At 44.1% G+C, this 16221-nt stretch overlaps 1 protein-coding gene across 7 annotated transcripts in view; it reads left to right on the forward strand.

Moving 5' to 3' along the window:
- The window catches only part of Ankrd29 (ankyrin repeat domain 29), a 47342-nt gene extending 35961 nt beyond the window's left edge, over positions 1-11381 (forward strand). For all 7 annotated transcript variants that reach the window (XM_027404338.2, XM_027404336.2, XM_035440282.1 and 4 more), the window contains 4 exons: positions 1252-1350; positions 2572-2667; positions 4238-4336; positions 9119-11381. In XM_027404338.2, coding sequence (XP_027260139.2) covers positions 1252-1350; positions 2572-2667; positions 4238-4336; positions 9119-9226 — 402 coding nt within the window. In that variant the 3' untranslated portion in view covers positions 9227-11381. The remainder of the gene's footprint in view (positions 1-1251; positions 1351-2571; positions 2668-4237; positions 4337-9118) is intronic.
- The last annotated feature ends 4840 nt before the right edge of the window (positions 11382-16221 follow it).

The following is a 16221-nucleotide window of genomic DNA, read 5'->3' on the forward strand; positions in this document are numbered from 1 at the left end:
TTGGTCATAGATCTATGGCTATAGATCATAGTTGTTGGGGAACAACTCAGGGACCACTATGGCCCAGCTCCCATCATCAGTCACCTCACTTTCAGGCACTAGCCTAGCACAGAACTTCTTTAAGGCATCTCCCATTTTCTTGAGTTCTGCTCTATGAAAAGGAGAAAATTCCCTTTCTACCTGAACCTCCCAGTATTTTATTTAGTGTTTGTGTCACCTAGCCACCTACTCCTGTGCTCTCCATGCAGCCAGAGTTGAGACAGGCAGGGGGGGATGTGAGTCCCTTCCCTCCCCTGCTCCTTCCTGCACTACAAAGGCTTCCTGTTTTCCAATGACAGAATTGAGCCCAACTTCTTCCCCTTCCTTTCCTTCTATTATTTCACCTCCTTCTCAGCCTTAGGAAAAGGGATGTTGGCAAACGATGTATAGGGAATGTTACCCTAAATGTCCTGCTAGTTTGAGTGTGTCCATTCCTAGGAAAAGCATCGCCTTGTACGTAAGTCTGTTTCCTTAAAGCATGACGTAGCCATGGAAGATTTGGGGTACCAAATACAAAAGTAAATGAAATGACCCCACCTCAAAAGAAACTGCCCACTCTTCCATGACTGACATGTGTTGACTGGATGCACTGCCTACACAGAAAGCAGTGTAGATCATCTGGGTGGAGGGAGACAAGCTGCCTCATTGCTCGGGAGTTCAGTTCTGCAGTGTGTGGTGCATCTCAGATGGCCCTTGAATAACGGTCCCCACAGAACCTTCTCTGGCCTGTTTTATACCCTGGCATAAAAGAACTAGACCTATGGGGATGTGTCTCTGTTGGTAGAATGCTTATTTAGCATGCACGAGGCCTTGGGTTCAATATAGCACTACATAAAATGGTATAGTGGCACGTGTGTAATCCCAGCATTCAGTAGGTAGAGGCAGGAGCTAGGAGGATCCTGGCCATCCTCAGCTATATGGTGAGCTAAAATACAGAGGATCCTGTAGATAAAGAGAAAAAGAAAGACTGTATAAGACTGAGGTTTGGACGTGAATGGCTGACGAGGTCGAGCCTGCGGAGCACCGTTCTGTGGCCCTGCGCTCACTGGACCTCCTCTCCTCTGCGTTCCTCTTGGGTATGCAGAGCAACTGGAGAGGGGACCTTCTCCAGGGTTTTTGGGCTCAGAGAGCTGGTGTTGCTGAAGTTCTGTGAAGAGCGAGTGGAACCCCTGTCACATGGTCACACCCCTGTTACACCTCCTTTCCCCACAGGATGGAACCGCGCCGCTGTGGATCGCATCCCAGATGGGCCACAGTGAGGTGGTGCGCGTGATGCTGCTGAGGGGAGCTGACCGTGACGCTGCACGCAACGTGAGCCCCACCCCAGCCCCGACCGAGCTCACCTGTAACCACCCAGCGAGCTAGCGAGCAAGTGTGGTGTTTCCCACTCAACTGGACTTCTGACCTCTACCTGTTCTTTAGCAGGAAACAGTCAAAGTCCAACTAAGTGGAAACTTCACAGGTGTTGTCGCCTTCCCCCTCCTCCATCTGAGGTGACTTCTGGAAGAGCTGGGGAAGGGAACATGCAGGATCTATGGAGTGGATTCAGGCAGAGCCCACTGTTGGCTGCTGCACCTCCCTGCTGCAAACCCATGCTACATCCCTCAAGAACTTGCTCCCCACAGCTGGCTTCTGAGGGTGGTGCTGACCCCTGCCTGCCTGTGCCAGGCTGCAGGCTCGCAGGAAGGAGAGTGATGTGGGGAGTCCACCAACTAACGCTGGTGGTGAGCCTCGTGTCTGGCGTGTCTGATGTACCTCGTTCTTTCCCTTGTGCTGCTCCTGGCTGCCTATCAAGTTTAAACTCAGAACAGGGAAGTCTGAAGGCATTGGTCCTACCCTCCCCCTCTTCTGTCATCTTCTGTCACCTCTGAAATCAGAAGAGACAAATCCCCCCATCACACCCTCCTCTTCCTTCCCATTCCAGATGAGTTCTGCAGCAGACAGAAGACAGCTGACATGAGGTCCTCCAGACACAGCCTTTGATACAAGCAGGAAACAAATGATTTAGAAAAGTCTCTCTTTGAGCCAAAAATGATCACTGAAGATGGATTTTTAAATTTGTCTGTGAAGTTTTTAAAAGATTAATCAAATTTTGACCTATTCCTCCTGCATTACCACTACCATACATAGGCAAATAAATGCACAGGTCAAGTGGAGTCAAGATTACATATATTTTTAAGGCAGCAAATGCAGTTCAATAACATAAATCATTAAAGGCAGCTAAGAAATCTCCGCTGTCATGAACAGCAGAGAAGGCCTCTTGGGCCCGTGATAACTCTAAAATATGGTCTTGGGACTCCCTTTGTTCCTGATGCAGTGTTCTCAGGCACTGGAGGAGCATCTGACTTACCAAACGGCAGGGTCCTAAGACAGACAGTCACCCGCTATGGATGGTGTCCTCGCAGGCAGTCACTGCCTAATGTGCCCCCACCTGCCCTAGATTGAGATATTGCTGATTTGTCAACTGGCATTTAGTTCTCAGCCTACACAAATGTACGCTAATAATTAACTCCTCGCCCCCTCTCCCTTCAGGATGGTACCACAGCACTACTGAAAGCGGCCAACAAAGGGTATAACGATGTCATAGAGGAATTGCTCAAGTTCTCACCTACTCTCGGTATTTTGAAGGTAAGAACTAAAGGAAAATTATGCCATCCTATCAAAAAGAGAGATAGGTTAGCCAAAAATATTGGTGACTGTGATAGAATTGGGTTGCCATTAGCTCAGGATCCCTGGGTTCCAGGTGGAAATAGGAAGATGGTAAAGAACACTCTCCAAATACAGGAAAATGAACTATTTTTATCATTTGGAAGATTTGTAAAATCAAAGGAGGACATGCCCTTCCTTTTCTTCATCCCTGAGTAAAGACCCACTGTGCTTGGTTAGCTTCAGTGTAAAATGGAAACATCCGGGAGCCTCAGAAAATGGGTCTTACTGGAGACTAGAAAGGCTTTGTTAGTCTTAGTCACCTTGGGTGAAGCATTTCTGTGCTGCGGTGTATGTAGCAAAGAGTCAACAAACTGCCCCTGTAGAGCGCTGGATGCACTGGGACTCTGGGCAATTCCTGCTGCCCTTTCTCAGTTCTACCTTCTCAGAGTAGCCAGAGAAAGTGACAACAGCAAGCGAATGTGGCTGCCATCCATAGTTTTAATTAATGAGTATATGTTAATGAGATTACACATTTGGGCATGTTGCAAAATATTCTTAGCTTTCAGGACATATGAGAAAAGAGACAGTGGACTAGGCTTACCCCATAGGCAGCTGTTTGCTGACTGCAGGAAGCATTTAGACTCCTGTTTTGTTAAGTGAAGACCACTCTTTTCTAAGTTGACACTGTGGCTTAGCAGTTTGGTGGCTGAGTCCTCAGGACCTATCAAGACACGCAAACCCTTTGCCCTGTGATAACCCATAACTGTACAGTGTCCACACTGGAAACATTCTCTCTGCCCTTCACATTTTAGACCCCATTCTTGCCGAAGTCTAATAAAGAATTGCAGTGTTCAGTGTGTCAGTCCCCGTCTCTTCTCCTAATGAGCTAGCTATTTCCAATCCTCCACACACTTGGGAATGAGGAAGTTATTATAATCATTTGAAGCATAATTTATCTGCGAAAGTGAAACTAACAAAAGAAACTTTAAAGTGGACTTGGCAGTGTCTACTTGTGCTTCACATGCTTCTCTGTTTTTGTCTGTTTATTAGCTATTCCATGCATGTTGGCTAAGTCTTACACATTTGAGCTAGTACCAGCATAGTGAATTAGCATTCCAAGTGTGAAAGCAACCAGAGAAAGGCTGCTTTGCTACATTTTTTTTCCAGGTGTGATTTTTTAAATGTTACCAAATTATGGTGATTTGGAGTCATCAAATGGGAAACCTAGCTTGCATTGTGCTGTTTATGGGTATTTAACCTTGCCCACTGGAGCCAATGCCCTATGATTGTGCCCCATTCTTCTGGGAATCTGGTTATAGTCTCTTCCCTTCCCCTCCCCGTATAGTATTTGGCTATACATCTACCATATAGCTGTGTGTCTGGGGACACTGGAGCAGGTACTGCTGTGACTTTGAAAAGTACAAAGAAAGATACAGAGGAGTAAGACTGGGCTGTCCCCATCACGTCATTCGGATGGTTTATGATGAAAGCCAGGCAGAGCACCGAGGGCTGTGAGCTCAACTCTTGACACACTATCATTTTCTCTTAGAATGGGACTTCGGCTCTCCATGCAGCAGTGCTCAGCGGGAATATTGAAACGGTTGCACTGCTCCTGGAAGCAGGAGCAGATCCAGCCTTGAGAAACAAGGTACACTCTCAACCCATCCTTTAACCACATGGGCCCCTGTCCAAAAAGATCACTTCGTAAGGCAAGACAAGCATCTCTCAGGCTCCTGACTCTATTTTAATAGTTATACACAGTAAGGGTAGGATTGCAATTATTAGTTATTCTTAGCCAATGCATTTAGACCCAGGGAGTTGTGCTAAAAAGCCTGTATCATCCAAGGCTTTCTTTAGCGATTTACTCGTATAAAGCGTGCAAACATTGTGGGTGGTGATGTGTCTCAGTTGGCAGAGTGCAAGCCTAGCATGCAGGATTCCCCCAATACCACATAAACTGGTAGTGGTAGTACATGGCTCTAATACCAGCACTAAGGCGGTGGAGGCAAGGAGTCAGAAGTTTACAATGGTGTGGCTTCCTGGTAGGGGGAAAGAGGGAAGTATGTACTCCAAAAATGCCAGTGTCCTGGAAGCCTATCACCTCCCTGTAAGTTAGATGTTTATATCTTGAGAATTATTAATGTATGCTTGTTGACTGGGTCAGGAAAAATGTGATTTATTTTGTCAGCAGGATTGCATGTCACCATTACAATACCAATCCATATTTTTATTATACTAAATCCTTAGATTAGAACAAATTTGGAATTCAGAGAGTTTACAGTCACAATAGAAAGGTTTGTCGTTGTACTTCCTCTTGATGTCTGCTGAAGGTACCTTGTGTGTAGATGGGAGTTTAAAAGAAACCTATCAGGGCTGGTGTTGGATTCTGATTGCAGTTGTGATGATAAAAAGAAAAAAAAAGTTAACTGACAACAGGTGATGTAAAGAAGGAAGGTTAATTTAAGCACTCAATGCCATCACAGCTGAGAAGTGTGTGACTTAAAAAGTCTAGTGACATCACACCCACAGTCAAGAACACACAATGACGAATGCAGACGTACGTCGTGTTCAGCTCCCTTTCTCTGCTCTTACACAGTCCAGGACCCAAACCCAGGGAATAGAGCTACTCACAGTGGGTGGGTCTTCCCACCTCATTTCATCCAATTAAAGAGAAGCCTGTGGCAGGCATGCCCATAGTCCATCCTGATTCAGCCATTTCTTGTTGAAACTCTCCATGGGTGACTTTAGGCTGTGGAAGGTTGACAACTAGAACTAACCTTTGAAACTGGAAGGTGACTTGGTTACTAAGAGTACTGAGTCTGGATCTCCAAACCCATGCAACAAGCTGCCTTGGTGTTGCATTTGCCTGTAACCCCAGCACAGAGGGGGGTGGAGACAGAGGACTGCTGGGGTTGACTGGCTGCCAGCTCAGCTGAAAACCACAAGCTCCAGCTTCAGGAAGAGATTCTGCCTTAAAGGAATAAGGCAGAAAGTGATAAAGGACAAGCCTCCACTCACCTCCTTGGACATACTAGTGCACGCACCACACACACATAGCACACGCACATGTGCACACACATGAAACCTGTAAGAGGGCCGAAGAAACAGTATGCCAGGTCAAGACTCCCTTCATTTTCATTTGCCTAGCACACGGAAGTCCTATTTCCCCATTCCTGGGGAAGCCAGCTGTTTGCAGAAAGCTTTTCTGTTATCATTTCTGCCTATCTCTCCCCAGATACCTACACTTATCTTCCATTAGCTGTGCCTGGCTGGGTGATAAGCCAGCTGAAGTCACAACTGCCTTCCTTTTGAATCTTATCTCTAGACTTTGTATGTGGGACTCTTAAAGAAACCAAACCTTGGTGGTGAGCTGTCCAGGACTGAGTTAACACTAGGAACACCGTTAATGCCTTGATACAGAAACAGAAAAGAAAATGCATTTCCCACTGTGTCCCCTTATTGGTCCCCTTATTGTCCCCATGTAATGGTCATGGGTAGTTTCCAGTGGTCAAATGCTGAGCTGTCACCTCCCTAAGGGACCTGAACTCATGTGTGGAGGCTAGACTGCAGAACGCCTCTGGGTCCTGGGAATCACTGCCAGGGAAAGCGTTCCCTGTTCACCAAACACCGTGAGAAGCCAGACTCTTTAATCACAGCCCCAGAAGCAAGGAAGTAGGAATCCAGCAGCAACCCGGAAGTGTGGAAGAGATTTTGTTTTGTTTTTATTTTTTGTCTCCTGCAGCCATGGATTTCCTTGAATTCTTGACTGGTCACTTTTCTAATCAGTCATGAATTATTTATTTTTGTGCATATGTGTGAAAGAGTGTAGACATACATGTACTACAGTGTGTGTGGAGGTCAGAGGTCAAATCTCTGGATCCATTTTCTCCTGATACTTTGTGGAATCCCAGGATTGGTCCAGGGACTGAATGTAATGGATAAGGCCTGCATGTAATTTCTACTCACTGAGCCATTTACTGGCCCCAGGTTTATTTAGAAGAACAATTTGGGGTTAATAGCTTACCAGTCCAGAAAGTCTTTTCTGATGAATTAGTAGTAATTTTACTGAATGTACCTTTTTGATATGGCACAAAGGCGTGTGCCAATACTTGCACAACCTGCATGGCTCAGTAAGCTGATATGTTTCAAATGTTGTGACTAATGCTAGAACTTGTTGGTTTCCATGTAACAAAGTACAAAACCATTCGTGATATGCTTGCAGATGCTACATGACTGTTGGCACATGCCTGTAATCTCATTACTCAGGAGACTAAGGCAGAAGGCTTGTGAATGTTGTGTCATCCTGGGCTACATAGAAAACCTTTTCACCAAGAAAGAAAAAAAAAAGAAACACAGGAAGAGAGAGGGGGAGAGGATTGAAGAGAGGGGAAGTGGTCCTGGAGAGACCTGGAAAATGTCTACTCATCCCAGAGAAGGAACTGACAACAGATTGAAGTAATGATGCTACCACAGTCTAACTTGCTGAGCCAAAGAGTCTATTGAGTTTACTTACAGGAGTATAGGAGAGGGGTTGCCTACAGGGAAGGGGAGTACCCTAGCCCAGCCGAGTTACCAAAAGACCACCCTAGCATGGGTGAAGCCTCTGAAAGTCTGACATTCTCCACTTGACTTGTGGCCTCTCTATGGACTGGAGAGTCTGTTCCCTTCACAAGTCCTTGGTGTTTATACAGGCTTGGTAGACAGAGGGGGCCTTGTCGTCTTCTAAGTTTCAGGGACTCGCTGAGACTTTGAATTGTTTTCTTCCCCAGTTTAAGGAGCTTCCTTTTAGAAATTCATGAGTCGTAGTGAGCTTCCTTCCAGCACAGCTACTGCTACACAGCCAGAGGAGAGGAAGGGAAGGAGAGCAGGTGAAGGAGGGTTTGGAGAAGAAGAAAGGGAACCCCCCCCCAGGGAAGCATGGTGTCTGGTGGAAAATTCTGCAGTGACCTTTGTGGATATTAGGGTTCTCCTCCCTTTCCCAACCACCCGTCAGTGTGCAGCTGAATTCTCATCACGTGCCTGAGTGCAGAGGCAAACAGAAGAATCCAGCTGCCCTCTGCTAAGCCCCATACTAAAGAAATACTTAAGACCAATAAGCAATTCTACATTCCTAAGTTTCCTGGTTTTAAAAATGCAGTTCTTTTTTTCAGGAATATGTTTTTGTATACCATCCTGTAGTGGATTTATTATCTCTCATTAACTAGGAAAAATATTTAATTGCTAAGTTAAAAACAAATTCGAGTGTTCCATAATATTTAAGAGTATAAAAAGGTCCTGAAAGCAAGGAAGTCCAAGAATTATTTTCTTTATAACACATGATGCCTGTGGGGGAAACTATCTCCCCAGATGCTCAATGATGTGTCCCAGCAGGTGACACAGTGACCAGTAGACTGATGACTTGTAACTTGCAGGGTCCTGTAGGAAGTCGTGGCTACAGAAACTGTGCCTTTCTGGCTGTGTGTTAGGCTCGGAAAGCTGCCTGACTGTTTTCTGTTTAGACGGCGCCTGACTTACTGCAGCATGCTCCTCTTTACAGACGAAAGCTAGAAAGTTCATTTATCTCATAGAGGCAGAGAGCAAAGACAGTCTAGGCAGAGCTCAGAGATAGGAGGAGGGTGAGGGTCGGGGCGGGTCAGATATCAGATACTAAAATGAAGTTGGGGAAGGGATAAATTGTGGTCACAGAGCAGGTGACATACTTTACAATGATTTATCATGTATTTTATACTGAAGTAAGAGATGTCCCAAGCTTCCCAGACAAAGTAACAATGAATATCCAAGGAAATGGAGATACCAACCGTCATGATTCAATCATCATATTTCATATCTATGCATCAATTATCACACTGGACCACATAAATCTATGTCTGTATATATGAAAATAATAAATGAGGGGCCAGAGAGATGGCTAGGCAGGTAAAGGTGTTTGCCAACAAGTCTGGTGGCCTAAGTTCAAGGCCTGGAACTCATTTGGTAGAAGGAGAGAACTGATTCCTTCACAAGCCACACACACACACAGTGTAATTTTTAAAATTAGAAAAAAAATGTTATAAAAATAATAAATAAATGAATAAATTGGAATATGGCCAGAAAATAAATTCATCTTGAGTCCTCCCTATCAGACAAACCACCTCATTTAATAAAGTGAATATAAAAATAAAATACCTGTATTCATTCAACCAGTATTAGACGTGCTGGACATTGTGCTGAAAGTGAGGACGCAGTGGTTTATAAGACATAGGCCCTGCCCTCTGGGAGCTTCCAGGATAGTAAAGATTTGCTAAATACAAAGGGGGTTCCAGTTGCCCCCTACAAGGCAGTGAGTGCAATGGCGTTATTTCACAAGTGAAGAGCTGAGTCACCTGTCCCCTTTGAGTCTCTAGAACCACACCAGTGAATGAATTCATAATGCCATCTTGTCTTCTTTCAGGCCAATGAGCTCCCAGCGGAACTAACCAAAAATGAACGCATACTGCACCTCCTGAGAAGCAAAGAAGGACCCGGCAAGAACGAATTTGGTTCCACCTTAGACAGATAGAAACTTAAGCCACATTGTCCAGAGAGAAATGGTTTTTAACAATGTTGGAAATTCTTTGAAGAAAGAGTGTTCACCCTGTGGGTTTGTGCATTGTGCACGAAATCCAGGAAGGGCTTAGAGTCCACTTCCCCGTATTTACAGTGGGCTTCTCACACTGCCCTGTAACTTGGCCTATGGGGACATGGAAATTCACAGATTTCACAGAAGTTTATTTACAACTGTGCTAGCCTGAGTCCCTCAGTTAAACTTGATGCTCAACATGGATTTAGTTCTAAAAGGGGGAGACAACAAGCCTTGTTCTTTAAGAGTCAAAGATTGAACTTCAATGAATCAATGCATTTTTGCTTTTGTGTTAAATGTAGCTATGCTAAAATACATTACATCCATCATAGTTATGTGTGTCCATTCAGTGTAAAGTCTTTTCTACCACCTGACAAGCATAACCATGATATCGTGACCCAATGACACCTGAGCATTCATTATTCAAGATCCACTTCTAACATTCTCCTATGTGCTACTCAAAGATGGGCTATTAACACATAGAAAAGATAAACTAGATTTGTTGGTGACACCTCATCTTATTCATGATATATAAAGCCACTGTCTCTTAGTGGACAATGTCAGTGTTTGAGGAAACCAGTGGAAAATTGAAAACCCCCAAAGCTGCAAACCATAGGTCCCTTTGAGATTTGATTTTCATTTTATTATCTAGAGTCCATTTCCCGTGCCACAGATGAGTGCACAACATGCTGTGGAATCTGGCTTCCAGCAGCAGTCTCTAACACACTGCCTTTGAGCTCATTGAACAAAACACGATATGCATAAGTACTGTTGTTGTTACTGTCACTACTTGGGGAGTATTCATAGTAAAAGACATTGTTAGCTTTTACCAGGTGCTCAGTATGTCTGCTCATGGGTGAATTGGTTCCAAGAAAGAACTCCAAGTTTACTGATTGTTTCTTTGAGGGGCCCTAAAGTTGATGTTCAGTGTCCTTTCAATTTTGTCTAGCTGCCTCTGTCAGTGCCTGACTGCACACACAGAAATCAAGCATTCTTTTGTATTATACCCTATGACACACTAGTAGGACTTCTCATGTTTAAACATATATGTAATGTTCTTGCTCATGTTATGTCCTAGTTTCCAACCAATAGTCTCTATGCAAAGCCATATTAACATGAAGGGAAAAGTAATCCTAAATTAGTTTTGCTTTAACCAACGTGCAATGGTAGCAGAAACATTACCTTTATGTCAGTGATAGCCAGAATGAAACTTTTGAAGTTAAAAAATAGTCTCTTAAAATTGTTTATGATAAATGCAATCAGAATAGGGAGATTTTGATAAACATTGCTAACAAAGCCAATACAAAGAATATAAGGTTCTCAGAAAGGTATACAGCCTGATAGGCTGTGCAAAAATCCCCAGGGTAATTTCAAGATAAAAGATGAGAAAGCTGAATATTGCCAGAACACCAGACACAACTATTTGGGAGCGAAAGATCAGTGCCAACTTCCTCATTGACAGCCTCTTATTCAGCAAAGTTATACTGAATATACACATTACCCCCATGTGAATTTTGAAATGCTATATTTGACTTGAAGAAGAAAATAATGAGGCTGTAAATGCTGTGCATCCTAATTAGCCTTATACCAGAACCAGCTGTTCATCACTGATCCAAAGCAAAAGAGTAGTGTAGGTACCAACATTCAAATCAGGAACTTCGTGTTTTTTTACTAAAACACGTTGGCATTGGCCTGTTCCTCATACGAACTATTTCAGGACCATGGAATTAATTCAGTATCTTTAGCAATACTTAATAAAAGTATTAAGCAATACTTAATAAAAATGCTTAATAAAAATGATTAGCATTTGATCTAGATGCAATTATGATGTCATCCATGCAGGGAAGTTCAGAACTTAGCAAAGACTGAATAAGACGTCTGTTATTTCAGGAACCATGCTTCAGTTTGTACTTCTTTAAAAGACTCTTGCTTTATATTAGTCTCATTAACAACTCAGTCTTCATCCAAAGACTTAACACGAGAAGTTCCTATGCAAACAATCTGTTTAACTGCACTACAAAAGTTTGCCAATACATCCATTTGATTGACAACACATTCCATATTATACTTCAAATAAAGTTAATACACTTCCTGATTTGCCTTTGTTGCTTTTTCCTTTCTTTAAAAAATTCAGTTGTTATTTCTGTGGTTTTTTAAAACCCCCCTGTCTTATGTTATTGTTTGTGGAGTGCTCTTGGAAGTTGGGGAACAATGTGCAAGAGTCATCTCTCCTTCCACTGTGTAGGTTCTGGGAATCCAGATCCTGTCCTCAAGCTTGGCAAAAGGTATCTTTATCACTGAGCCATTTCACTGGCCCCTGTGTGATTTCCAATAGAATAAAATTTCAGAGTGAGTAATTCAACTCCGTTGGTAAATAGATTGAAATTTGGGATCCCAAATAGATCTTTAAGCTTCCTTTCACTAATAGACTTATGCTATTTTTATTTCTACTGTGGGGACACTTTGTGAGCAAAGTTTTGCATTCAGACAAAGCTTCCTGGGATAGTCATTAAAGACACTGAAAATGGAAAATTCTTAGTTTCTGTTGTTATCGTTGGTGCTGCTCCTGGCCCATCAGCTCTTTGCTAACTTTCTCTTGTGAAATAGCCGACCAGTTTGCATAACTTGGGTCCAGGAAACATTTGTAGCAGGAACATCAGGAATCTAGAGAAGATCCCTGTGGTGGCTCTGGGTTTCCTCTGTGACATCTTCTGTGACAAGAAGCTATATGTCATTATTAATCCACCCTAGGAGGAATGGCATGGAGGGGGGAAAGAACAACCCAAATACATAACTGTTGGGAGGGAGGGAGATGGGCCTGCACCTGATAGAGGTAAGACGCTGAGTTCCTAACTGCTTAACAAGGTGGCTGTAGTGCTGGAACTGGCTGAGTTCACATGGTAACCAGGGGATGTATCAGAAGTTTATAAAAAGCTAATGTTTGTTACAGGGTATTTCAGTGGTAAGCACTTGACATAGATGATCTCATTTGCCCCCAGTGACAACCCTATGAAATAGGTGCTGTTGAAACTGATTGGAGTTTTGAGGTCACAGCCTGGGCTCTGGCAGCCCAGACAAGCTCAACTCAGCCATTCATCCTCAATAAGCCAACTAGAGAAGCAAGTGATAGTGAAAGGAAGAAAGGGTGTTTATTCGGTGGGGCCACATTGTGAAGAGGAACACATAAAGAGGTCTGCCTCCCGCCCCAAGTATATTTGAGGAGTACTGACATGTGATTATGTTTAAATGGAGGCCAGGAGATATGTATAGCCAAATAGCCCTGGATAAGGTATGGTCCTGCCCATCGCTGACCACCACAGAGTTGTGTGGAATCACTTCCTGGAGACAAGTTTGATCTCTGGCTGGCATCAGAGCTGCAGACTTTCCCTCTTTCCCTTTCAAGGAAATACCAGTTCCTTGGAGACCACTGTTTTAATAGTTTGGTAAGCAAAGAGGGTGAAAGACCCCTGTCCCTTAGCCCTTTCTTTCTCAAGTTTGTCTCCTCTTCCTCCTGTCGGCGGCTTCCCCGATCCCCACCCCCGGTGGCCTTTCCCCGCCCGGCCCGAGAACAAGCACCGGGTGGGGCCGGCCCGAGAATGAGCACCAGGTGGGCCAGCCCGAGAACGAGCACCGGGTGGGCCGGCACGAGGGCGAGCACCAGGTGGGTCAGCACGAGAACAAACACCGAGTGAGCCGGCCTGGAGCCCTGCCCCTGAGCCCCCGCCCCGCCCGAAGAGAAACACTCCGTCCCAAGGTCTCCGCCCCCAAGGTCAGCCATCAGGAAGGGGGGGGGAATTGAGTCTGCTGTACCAGACACCAGACACCAGACCTTGAGAATATGCTGATCTGGAATGGCTCTGTGTCTCATTTGAACCATCCAATGGAAATGATTCTGTATTTCGCCTTATTTGAAAGACTCTGTGTTTCACCTCATTTGAATAACTCTGTACTTTGCCTTATTTGAATAACCCTGTATAGCGCCTCATATACATTGACCAATGGGAATAGCTCTGTATAATGCCTCATTAGAATTATCCAATAGAATCCCTGCTCCTAGCTTGCGCCTTTTTCCCTATATAAGGACCCCTTTCCCTTGGCTCGGGGCGCTTAGCCACACAAAGGCTAAGTCGCCCCGGGTACCCGCGTCTCCAATAAAGCCTCTTGTTTTTTGCATACAGTTCGTGGCCTCGCTGATTCCTGGGTGTGTGGGTCTCCCTCTACGAAAGTGCCTCTTCGGGGGTCTTTCAAGGGAACCCAAGGGTCATTCTTTAGAACATCTTCCAGTCCTGCTAGGGATGTTGCATCATCACTGTATTACAATTCAGAAAACCGATGTTGTGAGAGAATTTTCTTTCTAGGCTGTGATTTTTCATGTCATTGTCACACATCAGCTCATGCTCCTATGTCACCTGTGCCTCAACATATTTAAAAAAACAACAACAACAACAGTAAAAGGAAATAGGTATGTCATTCTATGGTTTGAATGTGGTCTGCTGCTGCCAAAACTCACATTGAGGCTTAATCCCTCACCACATCAGTGTTGAGTTGCTGGGATTCTCTAGGGGCTAGAGCACATTAGGAGGTGACTGGCTCATGGGCACCCTCATGGAAGCTTCTGTGTTGGTCTCACCTGTGGGTTGTACCTGCCAGGAGTAGATTGATTTTCAAGAGAAAAAGTTGTTAGAGTGAGGCTACCTCTTTCCAGTCTCTCTTACTCTCTTGTGATCTCTTCAGCACATGTTGCAATGCACTTGCATGTTTCTCTACTTGATGCCACCTGTCAGGTTTTGACATAACCAGAAAGCTCTTACCATGACCTAAACAGACTACACTGCTAGTCTGGGACTTTGAATCTTCAAACAGTGACTAAATGGGCCTCTTTTCTTTATAAACTCCAGTAGGGCTGGCCTCAACCTTGGGTAGCCTTAATTCCTGGTTCTCCTGACTATCCTCTTAGTACTGTGATTACAAACATACACCATGTTGCCCACATACCATGAGCATTCTTGAACATGTACGTTCAACAAACACTCTCAATTCTTTGGGATTTTGCAATAAGACTTTTTTAGATTTAAAAATGTTATATATGTATGAGTGCTTTGCCTACATACATGTGTATTCACCACATGCATGCCTAGTGCATGCAGAGACCAGAAGAGGTTGTTGGATTCCCTGGAATCCAACTTGCTCCCTACTGAAGTAAGATGAGTTTTACAGACATCTCATTTTAAACATCTTCCAGCTACATCACATAACTTCAGTGCCGGTAGTTATAACTGACTCAGAAATGGGACATTGCTGATCAGAAAGGGTAAAATTTTATGTACCTCATTAAGTATGCTAAAGTCTGATAATCCAATCATGGGCTGTGGCATAATTTCCACTCGAATAGGACACTCCCATCATGGGGGAAGCTTTCACTTTAGTAGTCAGAGTGCAAATTGACAGTGTTTTTTCTACAAGGTTTCTACCACTCACATAACATATTCTTCTTTGCCTGGAGTGGAAGCAGACAGGGAAAAGTTCAGTCACTTTGAACTATACACACACACACACACACACACACACACACACAAACACACCTTTACCTGTACGATGTATACACACTCCTCCCTAAACAATGCACCAGAAACCTGAAAACCCCCTCAGATCCCTACCTGTATTATGGTGTTGTAGGAGAAACCAAAGGCTTAGGCTCAATTCAAATTTAGATTAAATGAATTTATTATTGTTACCAGAAGGATGGCAGCCTTTGAGTCAATGCAGTATGTCACACAGAAGGGGGACTGTCTAAGTTAGGGTTTCTATTGCTGTGAAGAGAGACCATGGCATCCCTTAAAAAGGAAAACCATCTAATTGGGGTGGCTTACATTTTCAGAGGCTTAGTCCATTATCATCATGGTCCAACATGATTCTGGAGAAGCAGCCGGATATCCTACATCTTGACTTGCAGGCAACAGGAAGTGGTCTGTGTCACTGGGCATGGCTTGAGCATATATGAGACCTCAAAACCCACCCCCAAGTAGCACACTTCCTCTAATAACGCCACACCTACTCCAAAAAGGCCACAACTCCTAATAGTGCCACTTCCTTTGGGGGCCATTTTCTTTCAAACCATCGAGATTAAGGTGAGATTTTAAGGCAGACATCAGAGAGGTGTGTGTTACAACTATCCATGGGATCCACATCTGGACAGGGAAATTGTTTTACTTCCCTCACTTGTTTGATTGTTCCCCACTGTACAGTAATAAAAGACCATTTCATCCCTTTCCCATAGAGGTAAGCAGGTTTTCAGAAGCAAAGGCAGTTCTTAATACCTCACAGTCCACTAACCTATTCTTACCTCAGCTGCAGGCACTAAGTTCTCCCAGGCATCCCAGAGCAAAGAGTCAATAGCCCTTATGGGATGCCTGGCTCCATAGTAAGTTTCTTTGGTCATCACAAATTAAAAGCATAAATAATCTAATGACTGGAATAGAGTCGTTCCTTTCTGGGTGGGCAAACACAGTCCCAGCAGGTCAAGGCTAGCTGTCACATCCCCACACCGGAATCACTCCACCACACTCATCTCCCACCTCTGCACAATACTATGAGATTCTCCTTCCCTAACAACAACCATTTAAGACGGGCATTGGTGGCGCACGCCTTTAATCCCAGCACTCGAGAGGCAGAGGCAGGCAGATCTCTGTGAGTTCGAGCCCAGCCTGGTCTCTAAAGCAAGTGCCAGGATAGGCTCCAAAGCTACACAGAGAAACCCTGTCTTGAAAAACCAAAAAAAAAAAAAAAAAAAAAAAAAAAAAAAAAAACATTAGACAATTGCTAACCAAATAGAAGTCCAGGAGAGCCAATCTGGCCTGAACTGGCTTGAGGTGTGTATACGCAATACTACATACTGTATCCTTCAAGTGAACTTTTAGTGAGAATTTCCTATTGCC

Source organism: Cricetulus griseus, chromosome 2 (assembly GCF_003668045.3).
Source record: "Cricetulus griseus strain 17A/GY chromosome 2, alternate assembly CriGri-PICRH-1.0, whole genome shotgun sequence".
Taxonomy (NCBI): domain Eukaryota; kingdom Metazoa; phylum Chordata; class Mammalia; order Rodentia; family Cricetidae; genus Cricetulus; species Cricetulus griseus.